The sequence below is a fragment of the Pelodiscus sinensis genome, chromosome 14 (assembly GCF_049634645.1).
Source record: "Pelodiscus sinensis isolate JC-2024 chromosome 14, ASM4963464v1, whole genome shotgun sequence".
Classification (NCBI taxonomy): domain Eukaryota; kingdom Metazoa; phylum Chordata; order Testudines; family Trionychidae; genus Pelodiscus; species Pelodiscus sinensis.
This window is the reverse complement of record NC_134724.1, coordinates 6,566,481-6,580,983: the sequence shown is the minus strand read 5'-3', so window position 1 is coordinate 6,580,983 and position 14,503 is coordinate 6,566,481. Positions and strand designations below refer to the sequence as shown.

Below are 14,503 nucleotides of genomic sequence, written 5' to 3'. Positions count from 1 at the left end.
CCCAGGCTGTCCCAGACTGCTCCCTGAGGCTCTCCGCTGCAGCTGCCCAGGGGGAAGGGGAAGCAGCACACGCTGCCTCACCTCCTAGCAAAATCACTTAGCTCCAGTTTCTGGACAATAGCAGCTGAGATATTTTTGTTAGCGGATGGGGACAGCATGCAAAGCCTCTCCCTCCCCTTGGTGCCTGGAGTAGAGAGCTATGGGAAGCTTCTGGCTGCTCTGTGCCTGAGGTTCCTGGTTTGGGGCTGCTCACAGGTTGGATCCGGAGGCTTGTGGGATGGGCCATATCTAGCTCTGTCATATCTAGCCCTCTCTTATTGAAAGGCTTGCTTTATCATCTGTTTGGATACTACTAAACCCAGGGAAATACCTGTTTTGAATGAAAGCACTGTGGCTACATCTACACTGCCAGTTTTGTGGGCTGTGAGCATGCAAATGAGGTGTGGATTAGCATATTGATGTGCAATTTGCATAATTTATGCAAACTCTTTGCACAAAGGGTTTTTGCAGGAAAAAAAATTAGCGTGGACTGGGTTTTTCCCGCAAAAACCCCGTTTTGCGTAAGATCCTTATGCCCCTCCGGGAGAGGCGTAAGGATCTTGCGGAAAACGGATTTTGCGCAGAAACAAAACATCCACACTACTTTTTTTTCTGCAGCGATATGCTAATCTACACCTCATTGCAAAACCGGCAATGTAGACGAAGCCTGGGTGTCCCAATAGCAGTAAGTCTAAATGACTGCATAAGTAAAGATCAGTGCTTTTTTTTGTAAAATGCACCAAACCAATGACTGAGGGAAAAGTATGCATATGTAAAACTCTTCCCTTCTCACATTGTATTAGTAATTGTGGAAGTTACCTGTGTCAGTTCCTTGCACCTTGATGGAAGGAGTCGCATAACTGACCACTTTAAGGTCTAGGAAAAGATGCTCCAGTTGGCTTTTTGCTAAGAGTTTTACACGCTTTGTTTGTTCATTACTCCTGGGGACATGAATATGTGAAGGGAAATTCTAGGAACCCATTGGAGAAGGCTTTCAGCAGGCTTCAAAACATTTAGTACTAAACCAAACCAGTTCTGTGCTGTTGGGGATAGAGAAATGGAAATGGTTCAAGTAAACTCTCTCCTGCCCACTGTTTCATTTAGTGCTGTCTGTGTAATCCCAGTTTTGCAGCTCCTGGAAATACCTAGGAGTAGTAAATGGGATTTATGGGAATGGGATAGATATCAATCTGCTTTGCAGTGCAAAGATGTAGAATAGCAGGACTGTGGCTGGGTCCAGCGAACCAACAGCAGAGCAGTTCTTCAGCTGCCATTTTGGCAAGAAGGGACAGATTGAAGCAGCTGAGATTAGACTGTACTAGTCTAAACACATTGTTGATCACTTATCTGGAGCAAACAAGTCCATACTAGGAGCAACAGTGTCAATGCATGTATTCTTATTTGGCTATATTATGTAATGCATTTTGTAACAGTCAAATAATACAAAATGTCCATTTGTAAATTACCTCTTCTGTGCATTGATTCTGCTCCTCCTTGTGACATCCTCATACTGTTACTGCCTCATCTGCATACAGGCAATAACTGCTGGGTCATGGGAAGAGGATTTGCACTGAAGCAGCTGGCAGCGCAGGTGATATATTGAGACCAGCTGTGTAGCCCCATTTGAACATTGTGACTCTAGCTGATCAACTCCAAGGTGGTGTCAAAGCAATGCCATATATATTAAACCCTATCTCATGCCTGGTCAATTTCACTGCCAAAGGCTTTCAAAATGTGAAATTGACAAATTCTCAAATGTTTACATCTGAAATTTCACTGTAAACATTTGAGAATTTGTCAATTTCACATTTTGAAAGCCTATGGCAGTGAAATTGACCAGGCAAAAGAGCTGTGTATAGAGTGAAGATGGGTTGTAGCAAAGGTGTTGTAAGAGGGTTGGGGGATTGCTACCCTCACTTTGTGCTGCTTTCAGTGCTAGCCTCTGAAGGCTGCAGCACTTGAGCAGCTGGCATCTGCTCTCCCAGCAGCATGGAGATGACTCACCTCTGCTACTGTCAACCTCTGGCTGCAGGATGCTACAAGCCAAGTCTCAACCTGGAGCATCCTGCAGCTAGGGTTGGTTCAAGAAGGTGTGATACATCCCTGAATGGTAGCTGCACAGAGGCAGAGTAAGTCCCACACTTCCCCCACCTGGCAATGTAACAGCCAGAGCTGGGCCCTTAACAGAAATGGCTGGAGAGCCCCTCATCCTACTGTGTATGAGGTCAATGATGAACAATACGCTTAAGGAGCAACCTACAGAACCCTGCTGTGCTGCAGGTTCCCCCAACCTGGTTTCATTTGTGTGTGTGCTGCAATGTGGGAACCCTGCCAGCACGCTGCAGCAGAAGCTTAGGGCTGGCCCAGGGATTTAGAAATGACTGTGCCGGTGGCTCCCCTCTGTGCTAACAGTAGCCAATGCCCGCCAGGCCCTGGACTGAGCAGAGGGGCAGAGGCCCTGTACAAACACCACCTGCGTGTTCTAATCCAGGCAGTCAGGCCCCTTGCTTGGACTGTCTCCTCCACGTGCGTAGGGTCCTGGTCGAAGTCAGGGCTCTGCTCCCTCCCCCCTCATCAATATTCAAATTCTCCTACGCAGCCGCCCCACGTGACGTGTGCGCAGCCCTGCCCCGCCTCCTCCCCGCCGCCAGGGAGCGCTGCCGGAAGCGCGCACGCGCGCGCGCGGCCGGGCTGAGGCGAGCCGGGCCCCATGGCTCAACCGCCGCCCTTCGCCCCCCGCTTCGCCGGGCCGCCGCCGCCCGCCCCGTTCCGCTGCTTCCCGCCCCCGGGCAGCCCCTTCCCCCCGCTGCCCGCCGCCGGCCCCTTCCCGGCCGCCCCGCCCTTCCTGCCGCCGCCGCTGCCCCCGCCCGAGCTGCTCCCCGCGGGCGGCGGCTCCTTCTTCCCGGCCCGCGAGGCGGCCCCGCGGCCCCTCTACCCGGCCCCGCCGTGGGCGCCGCCGTGGGCCGAGGGCGGCGCCGAGCCCCGCGAGGCGGAGGAGGAGGCCGCGCGCCGGACGCGCGATGAGCTGTGGCTGGCCCAGTTCCTGGCCCGGCGGCGGCCCCGGCCCCGCGGCTTCCCCCCGCCGCCCGGCGCGCCCAGCCCCGGCCGAGCCCGCCAGCTGGCGGCGGGGGCGCTGCGGCCGGTGGCCCGGCTGGCGGCGCTGTGCCGCGCCCTGCGGCGGCAGGAGGCGGCCGGCGACGAGGCGGGCTGGCGCCAGGCCCACGAGCAGGCCCGCGCCCTGCTGAGGGAGCTGCAGGAGCAGCTGCGGCCCCTGCGCGAGCCCGGCGGCCTGGGCGAGCTGCGGCGCAAGGCGGACAAGGCGCGGAAGAGGCGGCTGCGCCTCCGCAAGAGGAAGCAGGAGGCCCAGGCGGCCCGGGAGGAGGAGGCGGCCCGAGCGGCGGAAAGGGAGGCCAGGATCGACCAGTGGCGAGCCAAGTGCGTCCAGGAGGTGGAGGAGAAGAACAGGGTAGGGCGCCCTCCCCCGCCGTGCAATGGCCCTGTTCCTTCCCGCTCCTTTCCATCCACGTGCGGAATAAATGTGAACGTGCACCGAGGCCTGCGTGACTGTGCACCACCCCAGAAAGAAAATCTAGCGCCCTGCTCATCCGCTGGGCAGCATTGGACTCTCTCCTGCCTGGCTACTGCGTATGCTTTACAGCAGCGGTGGGCAGGGGTTCTGCGTGTGGCCCGTGGGACAGTTTGTTTCCTGTTGCCGGTGCGCAGGGTTGCCAGATTTCGCTGGTTTCAGTATGTGTCATTTTTTTTTGCTACTGGTGTTGCTATTGTGACGTGCGTATAAAGCAAGGACACGTGGCGTGAAGTGCATGCGAGGGACATTAAAATGAAGGTATTTAACTAATTGAGTAGTTGATAGAGTTTTTATCGACTATTCAATTAGTTGATAGGCAGCCCGGCTCAGTTCTGGCTGGTGCTTGGTGTGAGACCGAACCCCACTGCAGCTCTGCAATTTAAAAGTCAGTAGGAGCCAGGCAGCCTATGCAGCTAGCAGCAATCTCTGTGTGCAGAGGTCCCAGCAGGAATTTGGGACCTCCCACAGGCAGGGACTGCTGCCTGAAGTAGGGATGTAAGCGACTAGTCAGTCGGCTATCTGATAAGCTTATCAGGTAGTTGTCACACTAGTTCCTTCCCCACCCCAACTCTTGCTGCCTTTGTCAGAAAGAGGCATCAAGGTGGAGGGAGAAGAATGAGGTGCTGGGCCAGGGAGTCAGCTTAAAAGCCGGTTCCCTCCAGCTCCATTTCAAAGCAGAAGTGCCTTATGGAGCCTGGGGCTAGCAAGAGACTGAGTCCCCCACTTGCCCCAGGCTCCACGTGGCATTTCAATCTTGTACATTTCAAAGGCTCTGCAATGGAAATTCCATCCACTATTTGATCCGTTGATTAATCTAATTTTAACATCCCTGCTGTGAAGCAGCCCCTGCCCCTGGCTGGTCGCCACAGACAGGGGCTGCTTTGCAGCAGCAGCCCCTACGTCCCCTCCCCCGCCTCTGCAGTATCAGAGGCAGGAAGTGGGGGATAATGCCAGTAGTTGACTCTACTACTCCTTTACATCCCTAGTGCATGCTGATTGCACACCATTGACTGTGAAAAGACATGTGCTCCCTCTGCATCCAAAGTGCTGCTACTATTCAGTCTGCATACCATGCGTATTCCAGGTACGCAAGCGCAGTAGGCAAAACTACCTTGTCCTGTGACTCGGTCTTGTGGCCCACTGAGTTGGAGGAGAGTCACTCATGCAGTCCACTCACTAGCCTAGGTTGCCCATCACTGGCTGACAGCGAACACTGGTACTCGGGGGTGCTAGAACTTGCTGTATCATGGATTCTGAGAGTCATTAAACCAAACTGTAAAGCCTGTATATGATGGAAACCACTTTAAGCTGGGGTGGGATTCGGTAACATCCCTAGTTCAGCATCTCTGTGGGTGTTGTGCTTTCAAGATGACCCCATTCTGGTAGTCTTTAAAGATCCAACTCGAGACAGTGATTCCACTGCTTTGGTCAAATCCCGACATGGGTCATTGTGTTCCGTCTAGGGATGTGAAAGATTAATCAGTTAACCAGAGGGGGCTGGAGCAGTTCCTGGCCTGCTGCAGACAAGGGCTGTTCCAGGCATCCAGTCCTTGTCTGCGGTGGGCCTGGGGGTGTCACAGGCAGGGGCTGCTTCAGTAAATGGTTCTTGGGGTATCCCTTAGCTACCTCATTGGCATGTCTGTAAGATTCGTCTGTTTAGAAGCTTTGCCCTTCTCTAATGAAAGTTCCAAGAATTATTATAATTCTCATAATTTTGTTGCAAATCTTGTGAAATTTAGTAACATTCTTAAAGTCCCACTTACTGAAGTCAAAGGATTATGTGCAAATCCTTGCTTTATTTATTTTTAAGTTAAGAGGGAAACATGAGACTGACACAAGCATCCTCTAAATGTTCAAGCCAGGTCTTTGCCACAAGCAGTACAGAAATACAGCTATGATACTGTGGCTGTAATGATGTAGTGTAGGCGCTTCCTACAGCAATGGAAAGGGTTTTTCCAACACTGTAGTTAATCTAGCTACTGCCTCTCAGGAAGTTAATTATCAGAAGACTTGACCTAGCCATGTTTCCCCCAAGGCTTAGGTCAGCTTTATTAGCCTGCATGGATGTGAATTTTTCTAACCCCTGAGCGATGTAGCTGAGTGAGGCTAAATTTTAAGTATATATCAGACCCTAGAAACCCAAAGGCAAGGAAAAATGTAGAATGTATAATTACTGTTTTTTAATTTTGTGATTTTTTTTCTACACTTGGGGTTGGCAATAATACTGTTATTGACTGACTGAAAGCTCCATTCATTTCCATAGCATAGTACTCACTGTAAACAGTTTAGAGAAGTGTTTTTCTTTTCCTCTTTCATTTTAGTTATATAAATATTACAGAGAGGCGTAATCATGTCACTCTGCCCCACCTCCTAGCTTTTGAAGAATCAGATGCAGCAGCCATGGCTGGGGTTCCCTCTGGCCCCTCCCCGGGGGGCTCCCTGGGCTCCCCGCTGGCCCCAGCTCCCCTGCAGGAGGGTCAGGGTGGTGGTGGCAGGCGCCTCTGGTCCCGCTTCTATCTCTGGATCCCCAATGTTCTGCAATCCACTGCCTGCCTAAGGCCATGTCTTGCCTGGAGCTCCAGCCTCGTTTCACCCCTCCTCCCCGGGAAAGATTATAGCCCCAGTGCCAGCTTCCTGCATGGGGGGGGGGGGAGAGGGGAGAGAGAACCCCCAGGATCTGTGCCAGATCTGGCTTGGGGAAAGCACACGTCCTGCTGGGGGTGGGAGGAAGGGTTGGTGTGGCTGGGGACAGGGTGGAGAGAAGAAAGGGCCTGGGCTGGCATGGCCGGGGGTGGGAAGGGAGAAAGGCCCGGGCTCCGGGGGGAAGGGGGCAGGGAATGAGGGAGAGCACAGGCTAGCATGACTGGGGGCTGTGGGGTGGGGGAGTAGAAGGGGCCTGGGCTAGCGCAGCTGCAGCTTGACCCTTGTTGGTGGCTGGGGGGAGAGCTGGGGTTACCTACCCCCCGCAAGAGGGGGTTGGTGAGGGAGCAAACTAGCAGGAACAGCCCCCTAGTTTTTTGCCTTAAAAAAAACCAAACAAACCTGCATCAGGGGCTGGAACGAGGGTGGAATAAGAACAAGTGTCAGATCTGTACCATCAAGGAATTATAGTCAGAATACTAGTCAACTCACTATACAGTTTTGTGTTACTGGAATGGTGCAAAGCATGCAGGGCAAGTTTGAGGAGCAGACCCTACAAGTTTAACCTCAGGCTGTCTACTTACAAGCTAATACATCAATCTTGTGTGTCATACCATGGGACCTGGATCCCAGGTTTTTTAATATACTACATGAGCTATTTTAACTTCTTTGGACAGAATTTAGTAAGGCTTATGAATTTATCAGCCTCTGATGTCCCTGGTTTGGTGTTACTCTCCAATTTTTTAAGCTTCTTTGCTATGTTTTCTTTTTTCAATTAACATTGACACAGTATCAAGTGACTAACTTATTATCTCTCCATCATTGGAATGCTATTTTGAATTTCACTTATTCTTCTTTTTATCATATTTGATTTTTTTTATTCCTGCTCATATTTGTTATTTCATGTTTCCTCTGTGCATTTTTCTGTTCACAGGAACGCGAACTTAAAGCCGCAGCAGACAGTGTCTTATCTGAAGTAAGGAAAAAGCAGGCAGACACAAAGAGAATGGTTGACATCCTGCGTGCCTTAGAAAAGCTCCGAAAACTGAGAAAAGAGGCAGCAGGAAGAAAAGGTAATTATTGGCACTTTGTGAGCTGTGCAGAAATACAAGAAATGCAACCTTTTTAGACACATAATTTATGGCGATTCAAATATGGCTAACAAAGAGCTTTTTATTTAGCAAAACTCCATAAGCATTTTCCATCTTTGCCCCTTTCTTCATGAATAGCTCTATTTCATTGTTATTAGTAATAGGAATGTAAAGGGTTCATGCGGCGACCCAGCCCATCATGCTGTGGGGTCCTGGTTAAACTTTATATTTCTGTCTTATTCTCTATCCCTTTTTAAATGATTCCTAACGTTCTATTTGCTTTTTTGACTGCCGCTGCACACTGAGTGGATGTTTTCCACAATGACTCCAAGATCTCTTTGTTGAGTAGTTGTAGCCAAATTTGTCCCCATTGTATTGTATGCATAGTTGGGATTATTTTTCCCCATGTCCATTACTTTACATTTATCAGCATTAAATTTCAATTGCCCTTTTGTTGCACAGTCACTTAGTTTGGTGAGATCTTTTTGAAGCTCTTCATAGTCTGCTTTGGTCTTAACTATCTTGAGCAGTTTGGTATCATCTGCAAATTTTGCCACCTCACTGTTTACCCCTTTCTCCAGATCATTTATAAATAAGTTGAATAAAATTGGTCCCAGGACAGACCCTTGGGGGACCCCACTAGTTACCTTTCTCCACTCTGAAAACATATAATTTATTCCTACCTTTTCTTTCCTGTCTTTTAACCAGTTATCAATCCATGAAAGGATCTTCCCTCTTATCCCATGACAATTTATTTTACTTAAGAGCCTTTGGTGAGGGACCTTGTCAAAGGCTTTCTGGAAATCTAAGTATACTATATTCACTGGATCCCCTTTGTCCACATGTTTGTGGATCCCCTCAAACAACTCTGCCGGATTAGTAAGGCATGATTTCCCTTTACAGAAACCATGCTGACTTCCCCCAACAAACTATGTTAATCTATGTGTCTGACAATTTTATTCTTTATTATAGTTTCAACTAATTTGCCTAGTACTGAGTTTAAACTTACTAGTCTGTAATTGCCAGGGTCACCTCTAGAGCCCTTTTTAAATATTGGCATCACGTTAGCTTTCTTCCAGTCATTAGGTACAGAAGCTGATTTAAAGGATAGATTACAACCTTCTCTGTATGAAGCTGAAATTAATACCATTTCTGTGATTGAAAAGTATAACTTAGTTCACTTTCTGTATAGGTGTTTGTCCACCACCCTCAGCAGATGAAGCCTTTGAACATCACATACAGAATCTGAGGACACTGATCAGAAAACGCACTGAACTGTATGAAGCTGAAGAGAGAGCATTAAGAGTTATGTTAGAAGGAGAACAGGAAGAAGAGAGGAAAAGAGAAATGGAAAAGAAACAGAAGAAAGAAAGGGAAAAACTTCTACAGCAGAAACGGGACATTGATTCCATGTTATTCGGGGATCCAGGTACATTTCTACATATTTTAATTCAGAATTGGGGAGTTATTTTAAAAATTAGGTTAAAATGCAAACACTGCTTTGCGTGGAAAAGCTGATAGTTACTGAAGTTACACTATGACGAGCAGGAAACAATATGTACAATATATTCGTGCCCTTTCATTATAATATTAGTAGAGTTTGATAAGTGGGAAATTACTTCATGTAGAAGGCAGGTATGTAGTCATACTATCAAAATTATGATTTCAGCAGACTTTACAAGCCAAGCAGGATGAAGCTGAATTTGGTATTTAAAAGGAAGACTTCCTACAATATGTTGATGTGTTAGTATTGGTGATTCACCATGAGTCATTATTCCTTTTAGTACAGCCCCAAAAGGGAGTTATGCTATTGAAGGTATTGGCTTTTGTATGAGCGTACAAAGTCCTAACCTCACTTAATCATAAGAAATACCATAATACTTTTGGTAACGAGAATATATTAGTTGACTAAGAACTTAAATCATGGAGTGACAAGTGAAATAGAGCACCTTTAGGGATCCTAACAACCTCCAATTTCAAAAAGTGTGTTGTTAAATGGTTTTCTTATGTATGTGTTTTAACAGATGAGTTTCCCCTTAATCATCTACTGCAACCCTATAGACAATATTATTTACAAGCTGAGCATTCTGTACCAGCCCTCATCCAGATAAGGTAAGCGCAAACGTCTTTGTTAGTGGTGGTGATATGGTTGTCTGTCGCACAGAGATCCGAGATGACAAAATTACAGAATCTTGTTGTTGTTTTCCTGATTTCCAGGATATCAATTGTATACCATGAATTCTCCTTGGATCTCTTTGATTACAAAAATTAATAGCGCTATTTGCTTAACTCAGCTTTCAGCTAATACAAATTTTAAAAAGTTCATTAATATAATTATAATTGCTGAAATATATTGCCTCACAATAACATGAACATAAAAAGTAAGCAAATAATAAATTAAGGCAGCTTTCACACTCACCACAATATTAATCTCAAACCATTTGTCCACAACGATCATGACATTTACAGTTATGCCAATGCATTTGTGCTTTAAAAACCCCTCATTTTCAAATCAACAACATTACTGCTCTTTACACAAATCGTGTGCCAATACTAAACACAAAAACCTTGTAAATGTTGCTGGAACACTTGACCTGCTTTTATATGGGGGGGTGCTTACCTTCTAATAGAAAGTTTTAACTGAGTTTTATAAACTTCTGCATCTTATAAACTTGTAGACTAGCAATATCTGAGCTACTGTCAAACCAATCTAGAAATAAAGGGTCCATGTCTTTCTTCTGACACTAAACTGCTTTGTAACTATATACAGTGGAGACAAAATGGTACAACCTATAAAATGGAGACAGCATTATATTGATGTTATTTACAAAATTTAATTTAGGAACAATATGCTTTTGGCTCTTGAAATATTTTATAGACTTCAGCGTATAGAGACTCACCATATATAATAGTTAGAAACTTTCGTATGCCTGCTTATTTCATGTTGGTTTGAAAATTATCTTAGTTTTTGCTTTGAATAATGTAATTCAGAGAATACATTTTATGAGTTTGTATATCAAATAATATTAAATACTAACACTGATGTGAATTTATTTTATCAAGTGTTTGAGACAGCTTATAGTTGAAGTTGGAACAGAAGAAATACCTATCTAAATATTTTTTCTATTAAAGGCATGAATGGGATCAATACCTAGTACCAGCTGATCATCCTGAAGGAAGCTGTATCCCTCCAGGATGGGTCATTCCAAGTCTCCCTACCAATGACACCTGGGCTACTGCTGTCAGATAATTTCATAAGTCAGTCTGAAGTGGTAGGAATGTCCTTATAGGTAGGTAGTTCCCAAGGAAAGGTCACATATAGGTAGGTACATTCCAAAGAAATATATAGGTAGGTATATCCCAAAGAAATAAATATATTTAATTTCCTTGAAATCTATACCACTCAACACTTACACAATTTTGGAACATCCAGGCAGAGTGAGTGAGTGAAGAATGGCCATCAATATATATTCTGAATATCCTTGATTTTTTTTTTTTATGTTTTTTTGACATGTCACATGAATTCTTTGGTATATTTATACTAATGTTTCTGTAATTTTCTTTTAATTACAGTATTGAAATATTGAATCAGTTTTTAATATAAAATGACTACAAATGTATACATCTAACTTTCTCAGTTGTTTGATGTTTCTCCTGTTTTAATACATATTAAAATGTTTGCTTATTTTAATTTTATGAACAGGAATCAAGATTATGAAAACAATAAATAAAAATATTACTAAGCAAAATATTTTTCTCATTTTTTAGTAATATATGGCCCTGTATATCATACCTATCACACTGTTTCCATATTCTTGTTATAGAAATTAATGGTAACAAGTTAGCCAAACCGTAGGTTAGGTCTTTTAAATGCTTGTCAATAATAGCAGTTTTTGGCATTTTGATCTCATATGTACTAAAATTGGTACCACACTGTGGAAGAATATCTCCCAACTTATGATGTTTAGTAAGGTAGACTAGCCATGTGACTATAAAAAACTTGAAGAATAAGCATACTAGAAAAAAGGTAATGTAATAAAAGCTGAAGTATGATTTTATTGTAATTATTCTTGCTACATAATCACTTCCTTGGTAAAATGTAACTTGATCAAAAATACAATTCTGATTTTGTAAATGCATTTTATACTTACTCAGAGAATATGACAATTTCCTTTTTGTGAAATTTTCCATGGTCCAGTAGGCCAGCCCCTTTGCATCACTTAATCTCCATAATATGGACAGGGCTTCTGGCAAAGTAGACATACAGGGAACCACCACAGCTCTTTTCCCTAGGCACTGTAGAAGGTTGTTTTGCAGCTGTTTTTTGTACAGGCCAGTATATAGAACAGTGATCGGGTGTTGCAATGGGAACACTGTTTATGCAGATTCTAGTTTTGCCTAGTAGATCTAACACCCTCTACAAGTGATTCAGAGTTGCACCTGCTGCTTTCTGTAGGTGGCAATGCTGCATCTTGGCCCCGCAATGAGGGAATGGATTTAATCTTTCCAACTCACTTGCATATCAACAAGATAGACAGTATCTTGTCAGACTCCATGTAATGGAATTATTTCACCCTAAAACTGCATCGGAAAATCAGTATATGGTTGACTCACGCCTTGTGTACACTAACGTGGGCCGTCGACCTGTATTATACAACTATAGCTGAAGTTGATGTACTTCGGTCTTCCTACCACAATATCTTCACCACGGTAAGTAAACAGCTGATGCTCTCCCATTGAGTCCACTTACTCTTCTCATTTTGGTGGACTATTGGAGTCGATGGGAGAGCAGTCGGTAGACAATTTATCACATAGATGTGATAAATTGACCCCTGCTGAATTGATTGCTCTCTGTTAATGCAGCTCCTAGTGAACACATGTCCTACAATATAGTGACATATTCAACACCATTTTATTTTGTGGCTTTACAAGTAAATGTAAATGTTCATAATTTTTAACTGAAACTTGTGCACAGAATTGAGATCTGCACACTGAGAATTACTGAACTGAAAGAGTTAAAATGAGGGTGTGATTCCTTGGCAAAGAAAATGCAGCAGATGTAGCTCACATATGTGTTACCTGTAAACATCATATAAAATAAATTGTTATAAAGTAATTAAAAGCAACGCCAGGGTTTCTGGTTTACAAAAGGAAAAAAATGCTCTTTTTAGTTTTGTGTTATACAGCAAATCTTTATCCTAGTATTTTATTTGCTCTAGAAAAATAATGGCAGCAGTGTCTTCAATTTATAAAACTTAACGAATGACGAGAGGATATTCAGGATAAGTGGTTAGGCTCCTTATTGTGTCAGAGGGTATGGCGTTGCAGGCTGATTAGAAACGTGACTTAGACACCTCACTTCTGTGGTGCAAGCATTTAAAGAACTGAGCAGTGGTTCAATACCGGTGTATGTAAAACAACACAAGTTTCTCTACTTCATGGGAAAAGCTGTATGATTTCTTTTTTTTTAAGGTATGCATAACTATACTTCTGTATCTTGTTCATAAATATACAAAATTTAAAATGCCAGTTGATGTACTGTAGAGCTAAGTATACTCTTGCTATGTAGTTTTAATACAGTTCATATTATAGCATTGTCTAAGATTGATTTCCCTTGTAAAATATTTTGATCAAAGAAAAAAAAAGTCTTTGGGTGTTTAAGCCACCAACTGAAAATAACGTCTTCAAAAGATTGGATAGTTTAGAAACTATTGTATCCAAGCTTGTGGTTGTGATTCTAAAGGAGTCTGTTTTCAAATAGACACTAATCGGATTAAATCTATGAACCGAGCTGAATCCAGAAAGGCATTTTTGTGCTATTTTCTTGAGGCTTAGAAAATTATTGCGTCCCAAAAGAAAGTTGATTATAAATTTCCATGACTCCTTTGCCCCACTTTCATGTTTGCTTGCAATACAATTTCATTATTGTATGGCAGTAAGACATTCTGTCCACTCTTGTAGTGTCTTTATGTTTTTTTAAATTGTGCTTGATGTTTAATTCAGCTGTCATCCTGGATTCTCTGATGTGAAACTGACTAGGAGTAATGTGAAGATGACACTGGATGAGTGAGCTCAGAATCCTTATTAAAAAAAATAAAATTATGTTTTAGCATAAGCTCTTATTTACTGGTCGGTAACTCTGCTTTCATAGTCAGACAGGGTCTCCTATTATCTTAAAAATGGAAACCTCAGTTGCATATTTTTATAGCATATCATAATGGTCCATTTGTTATGAATAAAGCTAAGAACCTCTGAAGATACCTGGAGTGCTGACAGATTTTATCTAGTGTGTAACCACTTCCTAGGTTTGATGTACACAAAGTTTTTGTATCAATGATTGCGCATGTGTTTGTGTATTTTTTTTAAATCAAAATAGTATATCAGTCCAACTCCTGATATGCATACCGTGCTACCAGAGAGTTTTATTCTCCATATATGGAATAGCTATACTGGTATAAAGAACATTTATATGGGTATGACTGCATCCATACTAGAAGCGTTGTATTGCTTTATACCCGAATAGGGAAGTGAATTAACTTGGATAAACAAGCCTGTGTTTTGGTAAATTCAATATAGCAAATATTTCAGATATTTGTCAGAACACCAATTGTTCTGTTAACTCTTGATTTAGGGATTGCATTAACACTCCTTGTTTAATCCATAAAAGAGTCTTTAAAAGTCTTTATTTAGAAAAAGGTAACATTTTTTTCCATATACAGGCAGTCCCCGAGTTACGTGGATCCGACTTACGTCTCGGCCCGCGTCTCCCTGGTCTGCTGCGGCAGGGGGGGGGGGGGGGCGCAGCTAGTGCCCTTCCGCGCCCCCCCCTCTCCCCCAGAAGACCAGGCTTTTCTTGCGGATGCCTGTGGTAGAGCAGCTGGGGCGCTGCCGGTTGGTCCTGCAGCGCCGCTCCTTGGCGCTACTGGACCAACCTGGCAGCACCCCAGTTGCTCTGCCCCGGGCTTCCTGGAATCAGCCGCTTCTGATCAGTTTCAGCAGCAGCTGAATCAGGACGCCTGGGGTAGAGCACCTGGGGTGCTACTGGGTTGGTCCCCGTAGCGCTGAGATGCGACGGTGCGGAGACCTACCTGGCAGCGCCCCAGCTGCTCTGTCCCAGGCGTCCAGATTCAGCTTCCTGTAGTCA

General features: G+C 44.3%; 1 protein-coding gene across 1 annotated transcript; it reads left to right on the top strand.

The window, feature by feature from the left end:
- Positions 1 to 2,670: 2,670 nt before the first annotated feature.
- Positions 2,671 to 11,108, top strand: PDCD7 (programmed cell death 7). The gene is made up of 5 exons (XM_006129238.4): positions 2,671 to 3,505; positions 7,203 to 7,341; positions 8,552 to 8,788; positions 9,384 to 9,471; positions 10,492 to 11,108. The coding sequence occupies exons 1-5, from the start codon at positions 2,750 to 2,752 to the stop codon at positions 10,607 to 10,609; spliced, it is 1,338 nt and encodes a 445-aa protein (XP_006129300.3). The 5' UTR covers positions 2,671 to 2,749; the 3' UTR covers positions 10,610 to 11,108.
- Positions 11,109 to 14,503: the final 3,395 nt, after the last annotated feature.

Bases quoted from the DNA above. Each gene is read 5' to 3' on its own strand.
- PDCD7 (XM_006129238.4), top strand. From the start codon at position 2,750: ATGGCTCAACCGCCGCCCTTCGCCCCCCGCTTCGCCGGGCCGCCGCCG. The intron at 8,789-9,383 runs GTACATTTCTAC...GTGTTTTAACAG, and splicing joins CATGTTATTCGGGGATCCAG to ATGAGTTTCCCCTTAATCAT. The intron at 9,472-10,491 runs GTAAGCGCAAAC...TTTCTATTAAAG, and splicing joins CCAGCCCTCATCCAGATAAG to GCATGAATGGGATCAATACC.